General features: G+C 43.9%; 3 protein-coding genes across 3 annotated transcripts; 2 read left to right on the forward strand and 1 right to left on the reverse strand.

The window, feature by feature from the left end:
• Nucleotides 1–863: 863 nt before the first annotated feature.
• Nucleotides 864–1655, reverse strand: LOC144741175 (serine-protein kinase ATM-like). Its single transcript, XM_078623789.1, has 2 exons — nt 1584–1655; nt 864–983 (listed from the first exon to the last, which is right to left on the reverse strand). The coding sequence occupies exons 1-2, from the start codon at nt 1653–1655 to the stop codon at nt 864–866; spliced, it is 192 nt and encodes a 63-aa protein (XP_078479915.1).
• Nucleotides 1656–2992: 1337 nt separating this feature from the next.
• On the forward strand, nt 2993–9264 carry LOC144741174 (protein NPAT-like). The gene is made up of 14 exons (XM_078623788.1): nt 2993–3029; nt 3162–3280; nt 3359–3419; nt 3500–3572; nt 3682–3722; nt 3891–4124; nt 4348–4420; nt 4630–4753; nt 4848–4939; nt 5020–5101; nt 5206–5302; nt 5810–7084; nt 7820–9099; nt 9259–9264. The coding sequence occupies exons 1-14, from the start codon at nt 2993–2995 to the stop codon at nt 9262–9264; spliced, it is 3594 nt and encodes a 1197-aa protein (XP_078479914.1).
• A 2216-nt stretch (nt 9265–11480) lies between these two features.
• On the forward strand, nt 11481–22275 carry LOC144741173 (vacuole membrane protein 1-like). The gene is given in 15 exon segments (XM_078623787.1): nt 11481–11559; nt 11878–12010; nt 12295–12385; nt 13104–13214; nt 15539–15706; nt 15910–16041; nt 18087–18133; nt 18135–18165; nt 18295–18392; nt 18394–18409; nt 20083–20144; nt 21899–21998; nt 22129–22155; nt 22158–22196; nt 22198–22275. Coding segments are annotated over 15 exon segments (1212 nt in total).
• The last annotated feature ends 453 nt before the right edge of the window (nt 22276–22728 follow it).

Below are 22728 nucleotides of genomic sequence, written 5' to 3' on the forward strand. Positions count from 1 at the left end.
TTTTATGGATTCACAGTTTTTCTCAGTCGCTTTGGTGCATTTCTCAGAACAGAATTAAAATTCTGATAACTGTTAGTTCAACCTCCACAACATTCAGTCATCTGTACTCACATCATCTGTAATCACAGTAGCAGTTTCTCATTCTTTCCAAACTACAAATGCTTTTGGACATTCATCAATTGCTTTCATACAATTCTCTGCCGTTCTCATTCTCTTTTGTCATGTCAGTCAAAATGAACACTACATTTGAATGATGAATAGTCCTTCCCTATAGAACGAACAGTCTTCATTTCACTGCTTCAGTCAAAAGTCTCCTTAAAAGACTCTCTCTCAGGTGGACCTCATCTGTGCTCTACCCACAGTGTTTCGTATGTTTATTGTAAATAATTGTGTTTTTTTGTTTTGTTTTTTTGCACAGAGCATATACAGTGAAAATTTGAAACATATCTATTCAGTGTCTTGTACTTAGTTACCTCACTAAATCCAGCAATGTGTAACGTTACTGTAGTTTTCAAACGGCTGCAAACAGTGATTCGTGCTGTCTTGACCATTTTCAGGTGGAACAATGGAATCAGGACTCTTCATTTTGATGACACTGACACTTTTATTGACATAAATACTTGCTTTTGAGGAATGAACGATCCATTTTGAGAAAGTGACACGTTTTTCCAGGTTATCAACTAGGTTTCACATTTTGTACTACTTGTTTTGAGAAACTCTTTTGCAAATGTTAATAGTGAAGTGAGAAATGCACCAAAGCGAATGAGAAAAACTGTAAAAAAAAAAAACACACACGCCGGCATTCCACAACACTAACTACACTATATCCATCTTATTGTAAATGTAAAACATGCAGAGGGAGTTCACCTGAAGACAGCATCCCATGTGAGTTTGGAGCCTTTAGCTTTAGGTCCAGAGGTACGATCCAGCTCCTGCACAACCTCTGGAGATCGAAGGAGCCGCCTGAAGCGCTCAGCTTCTTTCTGGAGCCATAAACATGACGACACATCACACATGTTAACTGTGGTATCAGGGAATTTCTCCTGATCTTCTAAACTGCTGAAACAGAGTAGAAATATGTGCAATTATCTAACCCTTACATTGTTCAAAACTTATACCTTCACAGATGGTTCAGGTCAAAGTTAACGTTCATGCCCACATGACTAAGAAAGCATCACATTTTAAACCACAGGTCTACTCAGCCTATGTCATAACAATACGTTTACCATTAATTCTTAATAAATGTTTCCCAAAGCAGGTTTTACAACACTAGATCACCACAACTATTAAACACTGTACTGTCCTCACTGCTGTATCAGAATTCATAATCATACATAATAATTCAACATTTACCACTTAGAACACAAAACACAACATCATAAAGGCTTATTACGGACTAGTCCCTGCATTGAAAGCAGTGGGTTTCCTCCACGTTGTACTCTCGATCAGGCTCAAGATCAGTGACTCTGTGTCACTGTCCCATAAAGATCTACAACCTCTACAGCATCTTCATCATCAACATCACTTGAGGAAAAAGGGCCAAGCTAAAAAACTTTTCAACTTTTCACTGCTGCTCATCCTACCTTCCTCTCTGTGACTTTGTCATTCTCCAGCCCTCTGCAGCAGACCAGGAGGTCGTGAAGAGCCAAACTCATCTTGCGTCCCACTGGACCCCGGAATGTCTGAGGACAGTGTTTACATGAGACAATTGGTCTGTTCCAACCATGCTTGCAGATGCTGTTACACAGTACATCCTCCACTGCAACACTCACTGCTACACAGAACGAAAGTTGAATTAACTACGTCACTGTGACATAGCACACTGACGCTAGCTGCTGTGGCACAACAAACCACCTTCAACCCGGTCGGGAAACGTACCTCTGCGATCACACGCACCAGGAGCTGTCACCCATGGAGGTGCAAGCGTTGTCCGTCGCATAAACAGGCACTAACACGCACAGTGGGGTGCTATGGCTGTAACTTCCCGCTCCGGGGGCCACGAGAGCGCCTACGTCATTTCCTGGTGACGACGGGAGCAAGAGTTGGGGGTGTTCGGCTCTTTGAGGGAGTCGAATCAAAGAGCCGTTCCAAAGGACTGGCTCGTTTTATTCATTCATTCATTCATTCATTCATTCATTCATTCATCCACTCATCTAGATAGATAAATAGATATAGATCGATGCATTAGATACATTTGAACCATTATTCAATCAGGTGGAGCGCATTTTCAAGAAAGTAATTATTTGTTGGTATGGTTTGAACAAATCACGTCTGATGAACTATTGATGCATTAATCTCGGAGGGTTCACACACTTATTCTTCGTTTGTATGATGGTGTGATAATGTACACGACAGGATAGGGATTCCAAGGTGTTCACTGAGAAATACTGTTTGTAGACTGAGCCTTTTTCTGCTGACAACCAAGTGATCCACTCAGGTGACCGAAGCAGTTACTGTTTAGATCTAGGTCACGTGACGTTTTGCGTACCAAAGCAGCTTTGAAGCAGCGATGGAATGGCTTCTCTGCTTCTCTGTCCCAGACGTACAGATTGGATTTATAACACGTCGTTCATTAAAGAGCCGTTCAAAAGATCGACTCATTCACGAACGTAACATGACACATGCGTCCAACATGACAGAACGGCAACAACCCAAACACTTGAACATTTTTGGGGCTTGGTACGATATTGACTCAGTCCTAAACCGCCTATTTTGCCAATGTTCACTCCTATATGTGTGTGTATTAAGCTGTAGGTCACACCACAGGGATGCATTTCGTGCAGGACTACAACTACCAGAATCCCTTGTGGCAGGTTTATGTCCCACTTCCGGGTAGACGTGATTGCGTTCCCCGCCTTTTGATACCTCTGTGTCGCTTTCACATCACAACCCTATTGATGAAAGACGATGCAGACCGTATTTGTAAAAGACTCTCACTAAAGATGCGGACCTCTCCGGGCTGTGTGCGCAACAAATTAACCAACTAACCACAATGTTGCTGCCGTCGGACGTCGCTCGGCTGGTTCTGGGTAAGTCGGGTTGTAGCGAACCAAGTTGTAGCGGTAGCATGTAGCCAACGATCTTAACGTTCTTAGCCAATAATCAACGGTAAGTCGGCTCGCTGTTGTATCGTCTTGTGCTAAGCCAGTGTGTGTGTCCAGGGTACCTCCAAGAAGAGGGATTGTCCGCCACTAGTCAAGCCTTCATTCACGAAAGCCCGAACCTGAAGGAATATGCCGAGCACACACTGGGAGATGGGGCTGTTCCTGCTTGTGTGTTTGTAAGTTGGCTGTGAAAAGCCTTCTCACAAAGAGCCCAACGTATGTGTTATTTGATGTTTTTGTCCATATTCCCGCAGTCTGTGTTTGGGGCAGGCCTCACAACCATTTTGAACGAGTATGTGGCTGCCAGGGCTAAAGGTGAGCTGCTCTGTCCTCATTTCTAAAGACTCCTGACATGTTGCTGCTCATGTGTCATCTTGTTGATATTTTGTCGACAGAGTCCTGTCATGAAGTGCCTGCTGTAATGACCTCATTGTGGAAAAAGCTGGATTTTACACTCAAACAGATCAAGTAATTAACAGCTGTTTACATTCTTGTTGACAACATCTTTGACACGAATTGGTTATTGTAAGTTGCAAATGTTGCATGATAATGACATGAATTGTATATTCTTTGTCAGGTCACTGCAGAATTCACCAGCCACGTCAGCATGTCAGAGAGGTTGGTCTCATTAAGCTGAACTGCTTTCAGACACGTGACATTTCCAGGAGTCAGTAGCTCTATAAAGACACACGTCTCACCAGGACTTGTCTATGAACTGGTGTGAAGTCAGTGTTTGCTTAAAGGTTACATAAGAATCATCTTAACTTAACTGCTCTTTTTTTACAGCACGTTCACGAGTCGGAGTGGCCAACCTGGCTCGACAGCGGGTTTTGACCGTGGCTTCAGGCGGCAGCGTCGTCTGCTCCACTATGTCTGAAACTAGCACTGTCATCAGCCCCGCACACAGCGTGTTCAGCCACTCCACTCCTGTGAGCTACACCGCTCCTGATATCAGAGCAGACGGGGGCAGCGGCACACCCCAACAAGCCCAAGATGGCAGCCGATCACTTAATATGCTGAGTCAGTATCCTTCAGCATCCTCCCTCTTTGTCATCTAGAATTTGAACAACAAACAGTTTCTTTTATTCAAATTGAACTGTTGATTTAATACTGTTGATGTTAAAGCGTCTTTATTAGACGTACACACACGAAGCATCTGATCATCTGTAGTTTGTGATGCGCTGTGAATATTCACTGTCGGTCTGCATCGTTCACATCTGAACCAATGATCTGTCCATTTCAGAGGAGACACCCGGACAGACAGTCGTTTCAGATCGGGTAAATCCAGGCCAAATGTCTCCAGGACGAAGGAAATGGTAGGATGGACTTTTTGTTTCTAATCAGATTATGTCGCTTATCCCAGTAAAGCCGGAAAAGTGTGACAGCTTTACCACCCCTAAAATAAAAACAAAAACAGTCGATTCTGTGTTTTACTGTCAAATATCAATGTCTTCTAAAAAGAATTGGTTCACCTCAGATAGGCGTCATCCATTTGTCGTTGTAAAATGTGTTCTGCTGCCTTCAGGGACACTCCAAGGAAAAGAAGCGGTGCTGTGAGCGCGTCCAGTGGGACGGGCAGGTCCACCACCTCTGTCAGTAACCTCACTGCAGAGCAGCAGCCTGAGGAGGTTGTTGATGAGAATTTCCCTGTAAGTACTCCTCCAATCAAAGGGTGAACTGCATATTGTTGATTTTTTTTCTTAATCCAAGTTGGAATTTCACACCAAGAACCTATTTTCACAGCAGCTAGTGATACAAAATGCACGCGACAAGATATTGGGGGACAGATTGTTACAAGAGAAGCTTGCTGAGAATATCAACAAAATCCTGGCAAAGTAAGTGTTGAGGGAAAGTGTCGTGCCTAAAGGCAGCAACAACCTTCCGTAACCTTTTCTGCTGTCGTCTTTGCCCTCAGCGAGCCAGTCCCGCAAGCGTCAAAGGCTCCGTCAAGTGCGATAGAAGCAGACCAGTCAATAGATGAAATCCTAGGATTGCAGGTGAAGAAACACGTGATCACTGGACAGCGTCTATCTCATATATTTCTGGACAAAGCCCTAATATTCACAAGTGTCGTGTTTTCCTGCTGTGTCCTTTGGTACAGGGGGAAATTCACATGAGTGACGATGCCATCCATGACATTTTGAAGCAAACAGAGTCTGACCCAGCTTTCCAGGCCCTGTTTGAACTCTTCGACTGCAGTAACTATTACTTATTATTAATTATTGTATCTGTTGTGCTGGTGACGTCTGAATGACCAAGCTGATTGAGATGTGTTTTCAGATAAAGGTAGATTAATTGATGGAGAACCAGGGGATGGCGACATCGGTAGTAACCCAGAGGAGACTGACCCTGCTGGATGTTCATCTGCCTTTGGACAACAGCAGACGGACGATCTAGGTATTTGTTTGAAAACTTCAGAATTGCCTTCACACACATTTATTTACAAAACTGTGGCCCCCCCAGACAGACTCGGTATTGGTCATTGGTGTTTGTGATAACTCTGTGGTGGTTTGTGAAAGTGTCAATTTATCAACTTCATCCTTATCTGTGTCTATTGAGCGCTCGTTGACAGCAGAACTTACTGTAGTTCCACATTCCAAATTGTTTATTTTGTGAAAAGGTATAAAAAAAAAGTCACATCCCTACTGAAATCTGAAACACACAATGAACAGAGGAATCATTCCATGTTGCCTGTTTTTTGGCAGGTGCCACCATACAAGAAGCGAATGTTTCAGATGCATTGACCACAGTGAAGATGAGAACTGTACAAGAACGCAAAACCAGGAAGTCAGCTGCTCCTACTCTTTTAAAGAAAACCATCATCAGCTCCAATGGCAGGACATCCAGGATTGAAAACAGCTCTGCCAGACTTCTAGTAAGTCGTGAGGAGCGCCATGGAGTTTCGTCAGCGGCAGTGGGTCCAAGTGGAAAACAAAAGGCTTCACCCTTCAATAACAGTGTTGATGTGACACCGATGGATATAGATGAACTACTTGAGACTCCTCCCCTCAGTTCGAGCTCTCAAGAGGTGCTGGACTCTGTCCCGAGGGAAAGGACACCTACCTCAGCTGCACTCTGTAAATCCACCTCCGTTTCTCCTTCAAGAGCCGTGGCTGCACCGGACACTGCAGAGGCAGCATCCAACTTGAACATGCAAAAGGACGACCAACAAGCAAACGGATCTAAGGAGCAATCTGCTGCTACCACATCTTTAGCTCAGTGTAACCAGCCTGCTTGTTTGTCCCCTGTACAGGCTGAAGTGTCTCCCATGCCCACTTCAGACAGCGGAGGAGAAGCTCAGCCAGCGTCTACTACCTCAGTTACACCTGCAAATACTACAGCCGTAGCTGGAGGGGCGACACCTTCCACCGCTGCTCCAGATGTCGCACCAGTTGGTTCTCTCACATCTTTATCTACCTCTGCAGCTCAAACGGCCACAGCTGATTCACCGTCACTTTCTTCTCCGCTTGTCCCCATCACCGTCGCACCTCGTCCGACCAGCGCAATCCCAAACTCCCCAGGCAAGGCCGCATCTGATAACAGTAGTATAGTTTCCTTGAAGATCATCATCAGCGATAACCAGGATGAGGATTCTTCTAGTGGTGCGACCGTAAATCAGGCCGTTTCCAATATTTCTATGGACAAAATACCCACAATCTACCTTACGTCGCCATCCAAGTCCTCCGGAGTCCCTGGAACACCGACAGCACAAATGGATGAGGCTGCATTGGCAGTTAGTGACTTACAAAGCTCGGAGGCGCTCGCTAGTCCTTTTAGTGGTAAGGCCCAGCAAAGTTACATTATCCAGCTACCGATGGACGCCACTGTTGCTGGCCTCCCAGGAGCTACAACCAGCTACTTCCTGGTGACCGAACCCCCGACCCCAGACGTTGTACCTGCGCGTGTCTCAAAGGGACAGCCTTTGCCGTCTGCCAGTCAGTCCGGTGTGACCCCACCTCACTCCAAAGGCTTCACCTCTGGTAAGAGACAATAATGGGTCTTACTTCCATAAAAGGCGTTTCCTTTCCTGTGCTGTACAGAAGGCGATTTGCAGCTTTCATAATAGAAAACAGTTCAAATGTCTGGTGACTGGTTTTGAGTGTGTGGTGCTTCCATCTGTCAGGCTAATGACTGTTCTCTTTCTATGTATCTCCATAAGTACACAAACAAACCTGTGGTTCACTTGCAGGGCCAGCACTCATTTTACCATCACCTGTTAAACCTCTGATGCTTCCTGTGTCTGTTATGGGACAAAATACACTCGGAACAGTGCAAATGGTGTCCAATCAGGTAACGTGAATCTCTCAAAGTATTTTTTTATGAGGGAACTATTATGATACCTTGTCATTGTGTTGGTGTTTCCTCCAACACTGACTTTGCCATTAAAGGGTCACATGTTACTCGTAGGGTCCATCATCTGTCTAAGTGGAAACCCTTTCTTGGACTGGTTCCCTGTACGACTCCAGTTCTATACTGTTTTAAATATGTTTTGCCTCCCAATAGCACTCATCAGTCTTGTTTTTTTTTCCTACAGCTGGTTGCAATAAATCCAAGCCCAGTGAAGCTACAGCAGTCTGACGTTGTCAGGACCAAACCTGGAACAGTGGCAGTCACACAGTCCACAGCGAGTGGTAGGTGATGACTCGTGATCCCAAAGTTAGAGCAAGTCTTGTACTGTCTGCCTACTTCCCTGATATTACTCGTTTACATTCCAGGCACTGCACAAAATCTGGTTGCGAAAGTGGTCCAGCCCATGTCAGCTGAGAGCACAGGTCAACAGAATGTACCAAAGGATCCCATCCCCAGTCACAGGAGAATTTTATGTTTCGACCCATCTGCAAAAGCTCAGCCGACCGCACCTCCATTGGCATCCGACTTCTTACAGACTGAGAAATATTCATTGGCAGTCCCTCGAACAGCGCCTGCCATCCTGAGTGGCAATAAGCCCAAAAGGAGGGTTGAGACGGTCAGATGCTCAGCAGATCAACAGACAGGTGTGAGGTTGGCCAAACAGCCCAAGCCTCCGCAGCTGCAACAAAAAGAAGCTAAAAAGAACCCTCGCAAGCAGGATCTCAACACCCATATCCAGGAAAGTCAAATGCCAAGTACCAGCAGGACGGATGTCTTACAGTCTGAGTCTTCAAAAAGATCTGGATCAGGAGAGAGGTCCAAGTCTATTGACAGGAAACACAGTCATGAAAAGAGGGGTAAGGAAGCACAGGCCAAGGATTCGTGTAGTACTCAGTCATTGTACTCAGTGAGTAGAAAGGACAAAGATGAACCTGCAGAAAAAGGTCCTGCCAGATCACGAGAGGCCGGCGCAGAGAAGACTCCGCCTCCGGAGATGCCGAATGTGATGGCGAACAAGGAGAATGAAATGAAGGGTGGCTCGCAAGAGCAACAACAGCCGGCGCCTGCTTCAGTGCCCAGAGACTTCAACAACCCCCCAGCTCTCATCTCGCCCGTGCCAAATTCTCAGAAGACGACTGCCAACGCTCCCTCCAAGACCACCTCTCTGGCCAAACAGGCAGCCGAGATGCTGCAGGACATCCAAGGGATCAACTCTCCTCCCAAGTCAGTCAAGAGGGGAGGGGTTAGCGCCTCAGACATCGCTGCGCCAAGAACCCCAGGGACTGTCCGTAACCAGGAGTCTGTGGAGTGTCCTCGGACTCCTTCTCGATTCTCTAAAGATGGTGAAGGAACGCCCAAGCATGTCAGGCTCCCAAACACCCCAGATGTCCCCACCTGCAGCCCTGCCAGTGAGGCCGGCAGTGAAAACAGCATCAATATGGCTGCTCACACACTGATGATTCTTTCACGTGCTGCCATCGCCAGGACGGGCAGTCCCCTAAAGGACAGTTTGCGTCAGGAGGGAGTGCGGGAAAAATCTCCCACTAGTTCAAAGACGGCAAAGAAGCGCAAGCAGACCTCTCCCACAAGCAGCCCACCTACGAAGAAAGGAACAAATAAATCCTCTGTCAAAAAGAAAGACAGGGTGAGTACAGTACAGATGTTGTCTGTCGTCGTTGAGATATCAGTGCATGTGGTATTGGAAGATGATTGGTTGGTGTTGGGAAAAAGGTTTGGTTGTGGAGCCGAGTCATTGTAAGGAATTGATGCAGGTGTGTGTGTGTGTGTGTGCGTGTGCGTGCAGGACTAAGTTTGCAATGTTGTTCCCTCTGAGTTGTAGAGTAAATGAGACTAGTACTAGAGGTAAGAGAGTATTGAATTTTCAGTTTAGAAGTTTGCAAACTAGCAAGTCCAGTTGTCTACCACAGACATGTTTTACTTGGGTAGAACCACAAGGGGGCGCCATAATAGTTATCTATGTGGGAATGTGAGTGAAAACAATAGTCACAAAACAATTATAAAAGCTGGGAACATGACATCAGTAAGTCAAGTTTTAATTCAAGATGTTGACTAAGGCGATGAAATGTCAAATAAAATTAAATAAAACAAATGTAAATGAAATGTCAAGTTATTCTAACTCTTGGTTTGAATTCCACAGGAAAGGAAGAAACTAATGAATTGCTTTCCACATGACCTGGATGTGGATAAGTTTCTCTCCTCACTACACTACGACGAGTGAGCGTGGACGCCGCAGCAGGAAAGGACTGCCACATCACTGCATACTTGGGGTACTGTCCAGGAATAGAACAAGCCATCTGTGGTTCCTTTTAGCAACCTCGCCGGAGACCTGAGAAGCTCTCATATCTCCTTTAGGCAGTGGCGGACTGTGTGGCCGATGGAGTTTGGTCTTGTTTCATGCAGCAGGAGGCACTTTCCTGCCATTGTCATGCTTGTCTTATAAGGGTCCCTGTTTTGAACGACAACAGAGATTTTTCTTATTTGACAGCATTGACGTAATGAATGCATATTGTCGAATTAACTCAAAGTATTTCCTTGGTCAATATTTGACTCTAATTTCAATAATGCTGTTTGACAGGTTGGTTATGTATGAACTTCTACACCAGAAATCTGACCAGACCTGATTTAGAGCCATTCAGGTCTTGTTAATTAAAAAATGTGATGTGCATATATTATATTTTAGGCAGATGTTTAAAGTGTGGTGTTTTGTTTAGAATTCTATCCTGAAAATGACTCAACCATTGTCATACCCAGGCATCCTTCACTGTTTAAATAAAACAGAAGTGAAAAGACAGTAGAGTATTTTTTTCATTGTTCACGTGTTGTTCACATGTCCCATACCTACATTTGTTCTGAAAGTACTGAGACCCTGAGGTTTTGTGCTTTGAGAAACTGGGTGGCTGCTGAGCTCAGCCTGTTGAGAGTGCTGGAGTGTGAGGAAATGTACATCATTGTGTGAACACCTGGCCTGCACACACATACTGAATAAGTGAGAGTTCCGTTTACCACAAAATAAGAATTACCCCAGGAGTAACGATACAAGTTCCACATCCGGTTTGACAGAAATGTTTTTACTTTGCAAATAGATCCGTTGGAACTCGAGTTAAATACGTTTCAGTTGTAATCGTATGATAAGTGTGGCAACTGTCAAATTTTGCAGGTAAATTTGGCACGCGGTGATTGGACCCCTGTGACGGTCCAGGAACCACTACTTCTTCCACAATAAAAGTTTGCACTTTTATGTGCAAATAGTAGTGTATTTTGTTTTTTGTCTTTGTACGTAGATAACACGCCCATACATTTATACACGTTATTTAACAACATTAAGTAAATCCTAAACATATCTTTTTTTATTATTTTAAGGGCATTCTTAACGTGTCAGCAATATCCGGCCTTTATTTTGACATATGCAGCATTTGCTTCCGGGTGAAGAGTACAGGCAAGCGGTACAGTTGTCGTTTAATTTTAACCACGACTCTGTTTTCTTACTTAATTGGCTCATGTTTGGGGTATATTTGTTACCAGCTATAAACTAGAATCATCTTTATATAGGAGCAAAAAGGTACGGTGACTGGTAGATGATTTAAACGTTTATTCATTCCATTTCGAGATATCTCATCTCGCTAGCTTAACCGTTAGCATGTTGGCTAACCGGTTAGCATGTGGAGGGTTTGTAGTATCATGTCTTAGTACAGACGGATCCAACAAGAACAGCAGGATTATCTCAGACAGTTGTAGACATTGCAGTGGTGTGGCAGTGGTCAACACTTTCGCTTCTTTATTTTGTTCAATTCTGCCCTCCATTTGATTTGAACGTTAATTAGCTGTCATTTGTGATAAACGCTAGCATTGACAAAACAATATTGCTTAACTCTGATCGATGAGGATTTCATAACGGGTGTGAGCTTTCTGTCTATTTTAGATGTGGATGAAACAGCAGAGAAAACGACTATTGTGAAACAGACAAACGTGTGCTTTTCTCTCTCGTCGGCAGACTGTCTGACGGACATGGCAGCCAATGGAGCCAGCTGCGAGCAGCCTCAGAAACGGGCAGCAGCTAAAGACAAACAGAATGGCAATTCGAAAGGTTAGTTTCCTCTCCTTTATGTATCTGTACGGAACACATTAAACTTCGTGTTCCAGGAATATACAGGTTTGGTTGTGTCAATCCCAGATTACACAGAATGGATTGCTGCTGCTCAAACCTCTCAGTAGGTTCTTCTCTGTTACTTTCAGTTTCTAAAGTTCAAAGAGCAAGTGACAACAGAGCAACAGCAGAATCAGACCCACATAGCAGCAGCATGCACCATGTGTTTAGCGTTACATATTCTGCCAGATGTTACAGTTGATGTACATACAAATATCACAGAATGTCAGGATAGTTGCAGCTCTGTTTGTGTTACAGATTTGTCGATAAGGGAGAGACGACAGAAAGACAAGGAGGAACGCCTGGGTCTTTTGTTATGGAGGAGGCCTGTTACCACACTAAACTACTTCCTCCTAGAGACCTTCATAAAGCTAAAGGAGTTGATGTTCAGGTAAGTAGTCCAACATGTTTTCCAGTCCTTGCAGTTCTTCATCTGTGTTGAAGTAAAAATGTGTTGTGCACATTGTCGTCTACATACCAAACACGTTTGAAAATTAAATTCTGTGAGTGTTGTGGCTATTTCACATAATGCGTAGTTCAAAGTCAAAGTGGTTAGCTGCAGTATTAAATAAATTACAAGCAGCTGCATCCATTCATTATCAGTCAGATATTTCAGAATCGCATCACTTTGCATGTTTTGAACCTAACATTTTTGTTTATATTTTTCCTGTTCAGGCTTTGGAAAGGACGAGGCACAGTGTTCTTAGTTTTGGTGTTATGTTCTCTCTTCTCATTCGCCTACTACACTGAGGGAGCGCATCAAAAAGTAAGGTTTTGTGGATGTTGGGTTGAATATTCAACAGCACTGCTCTATCACTCAACTGGTAGAAGGTCAATGATAAGCCAGTCTTCACCTAGAGGCTCCGAAGAACAACAATCATGAGTTCTGTGCTGTTGTCATGTAACCTTTGATCGAACAGCAGCCTAAATGATTTGTATACAAATTTCTTTGTGGGATGCAGTAACTGGACAACCAAGGTTAGACACAGACTCTTCCTTGATTGTTTATGTTTAAATACCAAGTTATTGTGCCAAGAGTCTAAATATATCTATACCTTCATGTGGTGTATGAATATAATTTGCTCCTCTACTAAAAGATAACTCTTTGTAATTGTTTGAACAAAAGCAAAAAGCATTCAGTGGCTAGAACTGTCACCTTATAGCAAGAAGGTCCCAGGTTCGATTCCTGACCTAGGATCTCTCTATGCAGCGTTTTCATTCTCTCCCCGTGTCTGCATGGGTTTTCCCCAGGTACTCCGTCTTCCTCCCTCCCTCAACAGTCTGCTGAGGTTAATCGGTCACTCTAAATCCCCCATAGGTGTGAACGTGAGTGTGAATGGTTGTCTGTCCTTCACCTGGTGACAGCTGGGATCAGCTCCAGAACAACTGAGTGAATGAATGAATGAGAATGAATGAATTCCAATGCATGAGCATTCCCACCTCTGACAGGGTTTGTTTTCTGCATTCACCTCCTTTCATTGCAGTATGTCCAGTACCTTGAAAAGAAGTTCCTGTGGTGTGCCTACTGGGTAGGTCTTGGGATCCTGTCCTCAGTCGGCCTTGGAACTGGCCTGCACACCTTTCTTCTCTATCTGGTAAGATCCCTGAACCGGTGTGGAAATACTGAACGTACAAGTCACTTCATGACATGTGTTGTTAGTGAAACTAAGCTGAGGTGTTGCTGCTATTTATGGGATGTATTTAGCATTTATGCAAATGAAAGTTACCATTGGCTTTTACAAGCTATATTGGTCCTCTGTCATTTTGTCTCCGATATGTATCCAAGGCCAAATGAAAGTTAAATGCCATGGTCCCAGAGTGAGTGTTGGACTGACTAACGCGTGTGTCATTTGTCCTGGCTGTGGTGAAAGAGAAATAATCTTAAGGAACGATAGGAAAAAGTTCTGCACGTTTGTCTGCTTTCATGTGATGACGTGGCTTCAGCTCTGCAGCTGTAGGCCAGCTGACTCTTCTGTTTCCATTTTAATGAAATAATGGAACATGTCACTGTGACTTCCTGTTTTTGATAGCTGACGTTGACATTATGCTGTTTAACCTGACAGTCTATTTTCTACCAGTGATTCTTCTTCATTTCTTTGGATTCTGTGAATGAGTAGGTGAACTATTTCTTGCTTCCCTCGCTGTGTGAGGGCGATTGTCTCTCTGAATCATTGTTCTGGGAACTTGTGATAGGCCTCTATTTTTCAGGAACGATCAAGTTGTGGTAAAAATAAATGATCGACAGACGGAAAAGCAGCTGTGACCTTCAGCTCTAAATTGAATCAAAGGCCATACAAATACATACAGTGCAACTAATTACCTAACTTAACTGCAGTGCTATGACCACATCGAACAATATGTCTGCATTATAATCCCCGTTGTGTGTGTACATACACACTGTCTGTCTGCGTGAGGAGCATGTGGGGCCAACGTGGGGCTGCAGGTTCTGTCACATTCTGCTGGCTGTCATCTCATCCTCTCTCATCCCCTCTATTTCAGAGTGTGTTGGTGTCTGCGTTCATGAAAGCCTTCAGAGGGTGCTGGACGAGAAGCACTGAGAATTCCCCCATTAGTACTGAACCATTTCCTGTTTGTAGCTTCGCTCAGATCACAGCTCCCATGTCGACTGCTTACATCGTGTCATTATAAACAGTGTTTCCCACCTTAGTGTTCCACTGGAAATGACCTCGTGCCTGAAGCATTAATGGATAGCCCCCGCAGAGGATGAGATCATGGCGCTCATGGGAAAAGGGATTTATTCGACAGCATGATCAAATGATTAATCATGACATTTTGCAAGTTCAGCTCTTTCTTCATATTAGTGTTGTTCACTTATTGACTCAGTCATTCAGGCAGATTGGCAGATAAATGAATGTCTTCCAGAATTGATCCGATCATTTCCTGTGATCTTTAACTTCAGTCCATGGCACCCAGTGGTGCTTCCTACTCCCTGACCTTACTCATTGGTCAGTTTTAATTTTTCTCATTTACCAATCAGTTTGCTTGTGGCTGTTGAGCTGGGTTAATTTGTAATCAGCTGGACACAGTGGGTGTTTATGAGCCAAGATTTTGGCAACACACACACAACCCCATCTAAGGACTTAAGACTAGAGCTCAGCATTTCACAGCTGAGGTCAGTCACGTTTCCAAGGGCATGAACCTATTTATTAACTCCTTCATAACTAAATCATTGCCTTTCCCTCGAGTTCCGTGACTCCCACTGTTAAAATAGAAGCTCTGTTGACTGTGATCAAATTGTTGAAGTTGTTCAGTAAAGACGTGTTGACTGGACGCAGAGCTCAGAGGTTATCCCCTCTGAATATGAATACTTACGACATAGTTCCTCATCACAGTTGGATTTTCCTTGCAATGTTTTCTCCTCTTCAACAGAAACGTAGAGACATGTTTTCTTTGAAAAGGAAGCCTGTGTTGGGCTCCTGCATACTCTTTGTCAAAGCGAGGTGCAGTGTGACAGAGTAGTTGCCGTCACCACTGAGTAATCAAGCACTGTCCATCTTATGTCAGTGTTTCCTCTATTAGTTGAAGCAGGCATAATGGAGTTCCTGTTGGAGTTGCAGGTGGGCCAGGTGGCTCATCTTAACAACCAAACCCGTCAGACTGTGTGACTCAGCTGCGACTTGTGTCTGTCTCAGCATGTTTGGGGTTGATTCTGTTCTTGCCTTGTCAATGATCTGTTTTTGTTATGTATACTTTGAAGACTGTGTCATACAATCTTACATCATTATTTAGGTGTAAGTAGGTGTCAGTATTAGCTGTAAACGATGATCTTTGTAGAGATATTTTTGATGACCATGTCATGTACTGTTGACTTTTATTCCGGTAATATGCTCTGTGTGTGTCCCAGTGGACGTCCAGCTTCATGTCCATCATACACATTTGTTCCATCTCTCCCACTCAGGGTCCTCATATAGCATCAGTCACGCTGGCAGCATATGAGTGTGGTTCTGTAGACTTTCCAGAACCTCCATACCCGGACCAGATTGTATGTCCCCAAGGTGGAGGCTTGGAGGAAAGCATCTCCCTTTTCTCAATCATGTCAAAGGTCCGCCTGGAGGCCTGCATGTGGGTGAGTAATAGTTTGAAGGCACATTCAGACACGCGATCCACCCCCAAAATATTTGACATAGTCATAGATCGGAATTCATTCATATCAAACAGCGACAGCAGGTTTTGTGTTGATTTTTGTACCTCGCCCCCTCCCTCCTCAGAGATCCCTTGGCATGTTTTGAAACTGATGATGTCCAACACTGAACCTGTGTGTGTGTTTAGGGTGCCGGCACTGCCATTGGAGAGCTGCCTCCGTATTTCATGGCCAGAGCAGCACGTCAGTCAGGTACTGATCCTGAAGATGAAGACTATGAGGAGTTTGAGGAGATGCTAGAGCAGGCTCAGAGCGCTCAGGTTAGAGTCACACACACACACACACACTGCTCCTTTTTTTCTATATAAACCCTGCATTGGTAGTTTGACTTGGCTCCAGTGAAGAACACTGACACATCAAACTGTGTGATTTTCTTTGGACATTTTCACGGTCACAAGAATAAGAAAAACAAAGACACGATAGTCATCTGTCCCTTTATTTAGTTTGGTTGGTTCCATTTCAAAGTGGTTTTGGTAAGCCTGTAATTATGGAGTAAATGTTGATTGCACTGGGTTGTACTTTACAGTTCCGCCTGCCTCGGACGAGACATTAACGCTGGTGACTAGCTAGTGCCTCTCCGTCACCGAGTGATCGTTTGAGGCTTGTGTGCACGTTTTTCCTATTCCTCCACAAGAGTGTGCAGCTGTTCCCGTGGACAAAAACACTGAAGTATTTGATAGCAAACGCGTTTTAGGCCCCAGAAGGCTGTTTGCGTCTTTCCCAAATGACTCGGCTAGCACCACTGACCGCTGCGTGGACACAGTGTGAAGATGATCAACGCGATCAGCGTCATAGACACTGCGAAGGAGGTGAACCGATGTCATGACACGTCCGGTGCAAACATGCTGGGATGGCAGCCGTTAACTGACCTAGCAGCCTGCAACATGCCCGTTGATCTCTCTGTGTTCTGGGCTGTCGTTACTGAGCCCATCCAAAGGAACACCTTCACACCGACCACGTGTCTCAACACATGGATGGAAGTCTCATGGCAAAGGGAAATGCTCATTTGAGCAGAATGTAAGAGCAATGTCTCTGAACAAATCTTTCATTTATGACTTAAAACAGATAGAAAATTGTGGGGGGAAAAGTCTTTTTCCACATTTTGTTTAGTACATACATAAAACATGAGTCATACCGAGACTTTGGTTCAAGAAGACCAAACTAAGAGAGAGGTGTGTCAGGTGAATACAAAATGGAAAAAGTGTGAGCCAGTAATAAGGATATTGACAGCATCAGCCGTCTGTCTGTTCCTACTCGGTCACACAAATGCCTACCTGATGGTGTCTTTCTTACCGTTTCTGTTGTCTGCTGCTCCCCCCTCCAGCCCAACACCAACCTCTGCTGTCACATGCTGACTCTGTCTCCATAGTGGTGGTCGACACGATAGAACAGTGAAAGAAAGGAAGCGGTGTCATAGTGATGTGGTGTCAGCCTTCACTTCATTGTGATGAGCTGAAGCAACAGAAACAATTCTTGGACTACCTCAGCCCCCCCACTGAGTGTAATCTTATCCTATCTGACTTAGCCTCATCTTCACGATGTCCAACTGACCGTGGAGGACATAAGCAGTGATTGGCCTGACCATGTCATGTGACTTCAGTGAAGCCCCTCCCTTCTCAGTCTTCCAGTAAATGTGTTTGTTCATGGGTGAGTCACCCTGAGCACAGCTCCCCCTTTAATCATCCTTCAGGCTTTGTGCTCCCTGCCTGCCTTTTTCCCCCGCTCACTTTTCACTGGCCTCTAATTTGAATGACAGACATTTCTGTCAGAAACCCGGTTCACATGACTGGAGGCTGCTGAGATCAGATGCTGAGTCAGCAGGGCAGAAATCCGAGAAAGCTGGTGCACATTGTCTCCATCACCTTGTCTCACTTCACAGACTCTCAGCTCAATCGACTGAGCAGCCCGATGTTCACAATGTTCCCACATGTGCATTTGTCATAGATTCTGTCAAGTCATCATCATCATCCCATCAGGCAGTGTGTTGTTTAGGATATGGAGAACCCATGGGGTGTTGAAATACAGCAGTGTTTACAAACTAGAAAGCCTCACGAAGTCTTAGAGAAGACATCTGCATCTGCTAATTACATAACCACAGACAGACCACGGGAGATGAACCCAGTCCTCTCTTTATCAGCAAGATCTACGACAGTGTGATTTACATTTTTGTTACACATTTGTTCATTCTTGGTTTTTGAATGTGTTGCAGTATCAGCTCTCACTACGTTTGTAAGTTTCAAATCTGCAATCCAGAAAAATAGTCTTAAACCTTTTTTTTTGGTTTCTTCAAAACTTCGTTTTGCAGGATTTTGTCACAAGAGCAAAACTGGGAGTCCAGCATAGGTGCAGAAGGTGGGGTCTTCGGGATCTTGGCCTGTGCTTCAGTAAGTGAAACGTTCTAAAACCAAATCCTTCTTGTAATGTAATTATACACTGACTCCTCTTTTTGTTACTGCTGATTTAAATTTACCACACCATCCATCAGGAAATGTCCGTTATGTGCATTTTGTTAGATTCCAAATCCTCTTTTCGACCTGGCTGGAATAACCTGCGGCCATTTCCTGGTTCCCTTCTGGACTTTCTTTGGAGCAACTCTGATGGGAAGGCTATCATAAGATGCACATACAGGTGAGTAGCTCCGCTCAAAGGCTCCTCAAAACATCAATCGATCCATTTTCTATTATTTACAACTTTTCACAGGAAAAAAAAAAAGTAGCAACGTGTACATTACTCAAACACCACCCAGCCCATAATGTAAGAATAACTAAACAGTTAAGAACAGGGAGCCGAGGAGATTCTATCAGGTGTGAAAACCCTGGAAAGAAAGGAATAGGATAAATTTGAATAAAAAAAAATAAGACTAACAAAGTTAATATTAAATGAATGTTAATTCATTAATTAAAAGGAACCAGACTCGTCTGTAAAGTGTAATACTAAAGCAGACAACCGTCTGTAAAACAGTCAGAATGGTATATTGAAACAGACTAATTGTCTGTAAAAGGATAAAAAAAAAAATTGTAAAACGACTAAAATGTGTAAAAATGGAGTTAATAATCGGGTTTGTCGGTGCCAGTTCACCTGTTTTCATCCTCTAAGCTAAACAGATGCAGAGTTCTGATTGTTTGATTTAAAACATTCCTTCCAAGCTGAGTTTGTGGGAGTTTTTCATAGATCCGACTTGTTTAGCTGTAGCGGTGGTGTCTGACTCCTGATTAACTCTTCCTGACTGCGCTGTGTTCCTTTGGGGATTCCGTTCCCCTGGTTTTACCTTGGGAGCTTGTCTGAACTATGTAAACAAGTTCCAGATTTTTCTGAAGTATGCGAATCCACTAGATGCTTGTTGAGTCTTTGACTGATGTGACTCATCCGACTGGAGGGTCTGTGAGTGAGTTGCTGATGCAGGTATCTCTGGTACCAGCCAGTGATCTCACTGTGAGACCTTTCAGACAAAGAGCCCGTCAGGCAGCAGGGGTTCTGGAGGACGTGAAGTGATTAGGAGAGGAGGAATTTAAAAGAATTGAAGAGGTGTTTTTATTTTATTTTACATATTAAGACAGCTCAGTCTGGTGGGGTCACAGTGGGTCACCGGTGTCTGGAGCCTAAATGTCCATAACAGTACACAGTAATTCACACACCCCAGTAAGAACCCAACAAATAGTGAATATTTAGTCACAGCTGGACCATGTCCTCAATTCAGGTCCGTCATTATTTACTCATATCACTCTATTTCTGTCATATTTTCATCCCATTTTTTATAGTCAGCTGAGGATGTACTTCTCCATAACCTGAGTATATTCCCAAGTCATGTTTTGACACCCCCTTATTCGTGTTTGGTCACCCAATAAGCGTACTCTTAAGGGTGTTTTTTGTTGTCTGTGTGTGCGTCTGTGTCTGTGTGACACACCTTGAACCCATTGGACATCACGTGTCATATCCTGTCTGGATGTGTCCAGGGGGCCATGTGTCATGCTCCTTTGAAGCCTTCGGGAGCTGAGAACAAAGATATTGTTTTTGCCCCCCACGTTGCAAAGTGAAGAAACCACAAAAAAAGTCCCCTGAAGCATCATGTCACGGTTCGGTTAAAAGTAAGGAGTGTTTGAGGAAAAATTGTTTTGAATTTCCCACAGGCTTCTATTAATCTACCTCCTGATGAGTATAATTCTGACTCTGGAGTTAGGGTCCTGCGTCTTGCAAATGTTTTTTGCACCCTAGAACACTTTTTGATGAACACCCATGAATATACTTTAAAATGCTGCTTGTATTCCGGTGCATTGTTTGATCCCTCACTTGTCTTTCAACAGAAACTGTTTGTGATCGTTACGTTCAGCATGCACATCGTGGAGCAAATGGTGTCACTCATTGGGTAAGTGTCTCCATGTTTAAAAATGGTTTTCACATCAGGTTGTACTGCTGCTTGCTTTCACTTCGTGGGGTGGCAGACCTTGGTCACAGTGTTGGTGGTCATGCGTTCGAGGTCCTCTCTGAACAGTCGACTCACCAAGCGACGGACACGGGAAACATGTTCCTCATCTTAGCAAATGAAAAAGAGGAACAAAAAGTGTCTGCGGCAACGTCTCTAAAAATTTGTTGTGACTATCTAAAAATATTTGATTCTAATCTTAACTTTGCTGAATCAGGAAATATATTCACATGATCTTATTTATAGTTTAGATTCATCGAACCATTGTTCCGTAGCTCAGTCGTGCTGACCATCTTTTGGCATCTAACTGTTCATTGGGACAAAAACTATTAGGTAGGTACAATGTTACACGAATATAACATTGTATTATTGATGATAGATTATTATTTATTATATAAACCAAATCTCAACATCCCAAATATTTGAATACAAGGTGCTGGACAGATGCACAAGCAAAAATCAGGACATTTCTCAACACAAAGAAAGTACAACGTTACACCTTATATATCACGTGTGACCCTGTCAGCTAACAATCCAAATAAAAAGAAAAACAAAATAACATGATTGACATACAACATACAGGTAGTCCATCATGTAAAAAACAATTGTCACAACAATTCAAATAATTAGAATAAAACTCTTCATCTCCCTGGTACAGACAATTATTTTTTAAATTTATCTTGTTAGCAATACATGTTTTGGACTCATCTAGATGCTTCCAATTAATTCCTCAGTGTTCATTAAAAACTTAATATACTCACACAAATAATGTGTCAGAAGTGAGGATATTGTCATTGTTGAGTTTTATTTATTACATGTAACTTTATTTGGCTGATTTGGCTGATTGTGTATTTTACTGTATAAAAATGCTCAAATGAATGTCAAGTCACACTGAATATCCTGTTTCTACCTTGTTAAACTAAACGGTACTTTCCCGTGAAACTCTGATAGCCGTGGATGACTCGCTGTGATGTGTTCAAGCAGAGCTTCAGTGCTGATTCACCGTTTTTATCTAAATGTGTGTTCTCATGGAAGGTGGGACAGACACAAACGACGACTCAGTCGAATGTCGTTGGTTGATTGTTTAAATCATTAATTATCCACTTCCTTTTCTGTGTGTGTTCAGTAAATCGTCAGGTCCAGACAGTGTATTTCTGTTCTGACCACAGAGAGCATTAAGTTGATGGTGTTTGAGGCTCATGGACTGTTTGAATCAAAAATGAAGGATTGAAAATGAACTGAACCTGCCGTGAATGGATGAAAAGATTGCTGCTGCTGTGATTGGCCCCCTGGTGAACTAGTCCACCCGACCTAATAAGGACAAAAGCACACCCTGATTAGACGTCTTTGACCCAGAAGGCAGCGCTGGTGGTAATGGTGATGACATCATGTCGAGTCACTTCCTGATTGGAAGGGGCTGACACCAGCGCCTATAGAGGGCTCGATTGTATAAAAGCTGAGGAGCTGAGGAGTTTGTGCTTCAGTCCTCTTTGCTCCTGCAGCAGCTGCTGAGCTGTTTTCAGAGAGCAGGTTTTCCCATGTCACAGAAGAGATGCTTTTAAAGGGTAAGTGCAGAAATCCTCATTCTTTTTCTTGCTTTTAAAGGGTAAGTGCAGAAATCCTCATTCTTTTTCTTTCTTCTCTTTTCTTCTCCCCCCACCCCCTCTGGTGTGGATGCTTTCGGGGGCGCATGTCAGGTCCGTTCCCAGAGTAGGACCATCTCTGCAGAAGCCCTTTAGTCAGTACCTGGAAGCACAGAGGAACAAGCTGCATCACGCTGGAGGGAGGGAACCAGCGGTAAGGTTCATTTGTTCAACATGTCAAGTCTGCGTGGACAGCTTTAGTTTTTTGTAGCAAAGACGAGTTCACGAGTGTGTGTGTGAGACGACGGGATAAAAACACGTCCACCTTGGCTGTCGGCTTCCAGGACGACAACTGGCTCTCCTGGGTGTTTTGAGAAGGTGTGTGCTGGTCATGGTGTGCTACTTCGTCATTTTCCATCATCAACTCCATGGCTCAGAGCTACGCCAAGCGTCTGCAGCAGCAGAGGTACTCTGAGGAGAAGACCAAGTGATGACCCGTTGGAGACGGTGCAGACGTCCCAGGGACTGTGTTTGTGCTGCTGCTGAGAACCGCCGCCTCAGCCAACCTCACCCTCATCTGTTCTAAAAAGCAGACACTGTTCTTCTCAGTGTGTGCGGTCTGAAGTTAGTCTGTATTTTGGTAGTTCCTTGTCTCATCTCAGTCCGACCGACGGGCTCTCCTGCTGATCTTACCATGTTCCGTCACCAATAGATGATCCCGTTTTTTTGACCTCGGATGTAAAGCAGCGGTTTGGAGGGGACGGCTGCTGCGGGCAGTGCCCATCTGATGATACGCCTTATGCAAGATGGGAAAAGTCTTAACTTCCCGCGAATATATTTGACTTCTACACTTGATTTGTATTTAATTTTGTAACATTTATGTATGGATACATTTTTATTTGTGTCAACGGTGTGTTGCCAAGATAACTGCTATGGATGGTCTT

Source organism: Lampetra planeri, unplaced genomic scaffold, assembly GCF_965212315.1.
Source record: "Lampetra planeri unplaced genomic scaffold, kcLamPlan1.2.h2 scaffold_452, whole genome shotgun sequence".
Taxonomy (NCBI): Eukaryota; Metazoa; Chordata; class Hyperoartia; order Petromyzontiformes; family Petromyzontidae; genus Lampetra; species Lampetra planeri.

What these genes read in the sequence shown, in the direction of transcription:
- LOC144741174 (XM_078623788.1), top strand. Translation starts at nt 2,993, where the DNA reads ATGTTGCTGCCGTCGGACGTCGCTCGGCTGGTTCTGG. An exon ending in TCTCCAGGACGAAGGAAATG is followed by an intron (nt 4,421 to 4,629) that starts GTAGGATGGACT and finishes TGCTGCCTTCAG; the next exon opens with GGACACTCCAAGGAAAAGAA. An exon ending in CTCCAAAGGCTTCACCTCTG is followed by an intron (nt 7,085 to 7,819) that starts GTAAGAGACAAT and finishes TTTACATTCCAG; the next exon opens with GCACTGCACAAAATCTGGTT.
- LOC144741175 (XM_078623789.1), bottom strand. Translation starts at nt 1,655, where the DNA reads ATGAGTTTGGCTCTTCACGACCTCCTGGTCTGCTGCAGAGGGCTGGAG. An exon ending in ACAAAGTCACAGAGAGGAAG is followed by an intron (nt 984 to 1,583) that starts GTAGGATGAGCA and finishes TTATGGCTCCAG; the next exon opens with AAAGAAGCTGAGCGCTTCAG.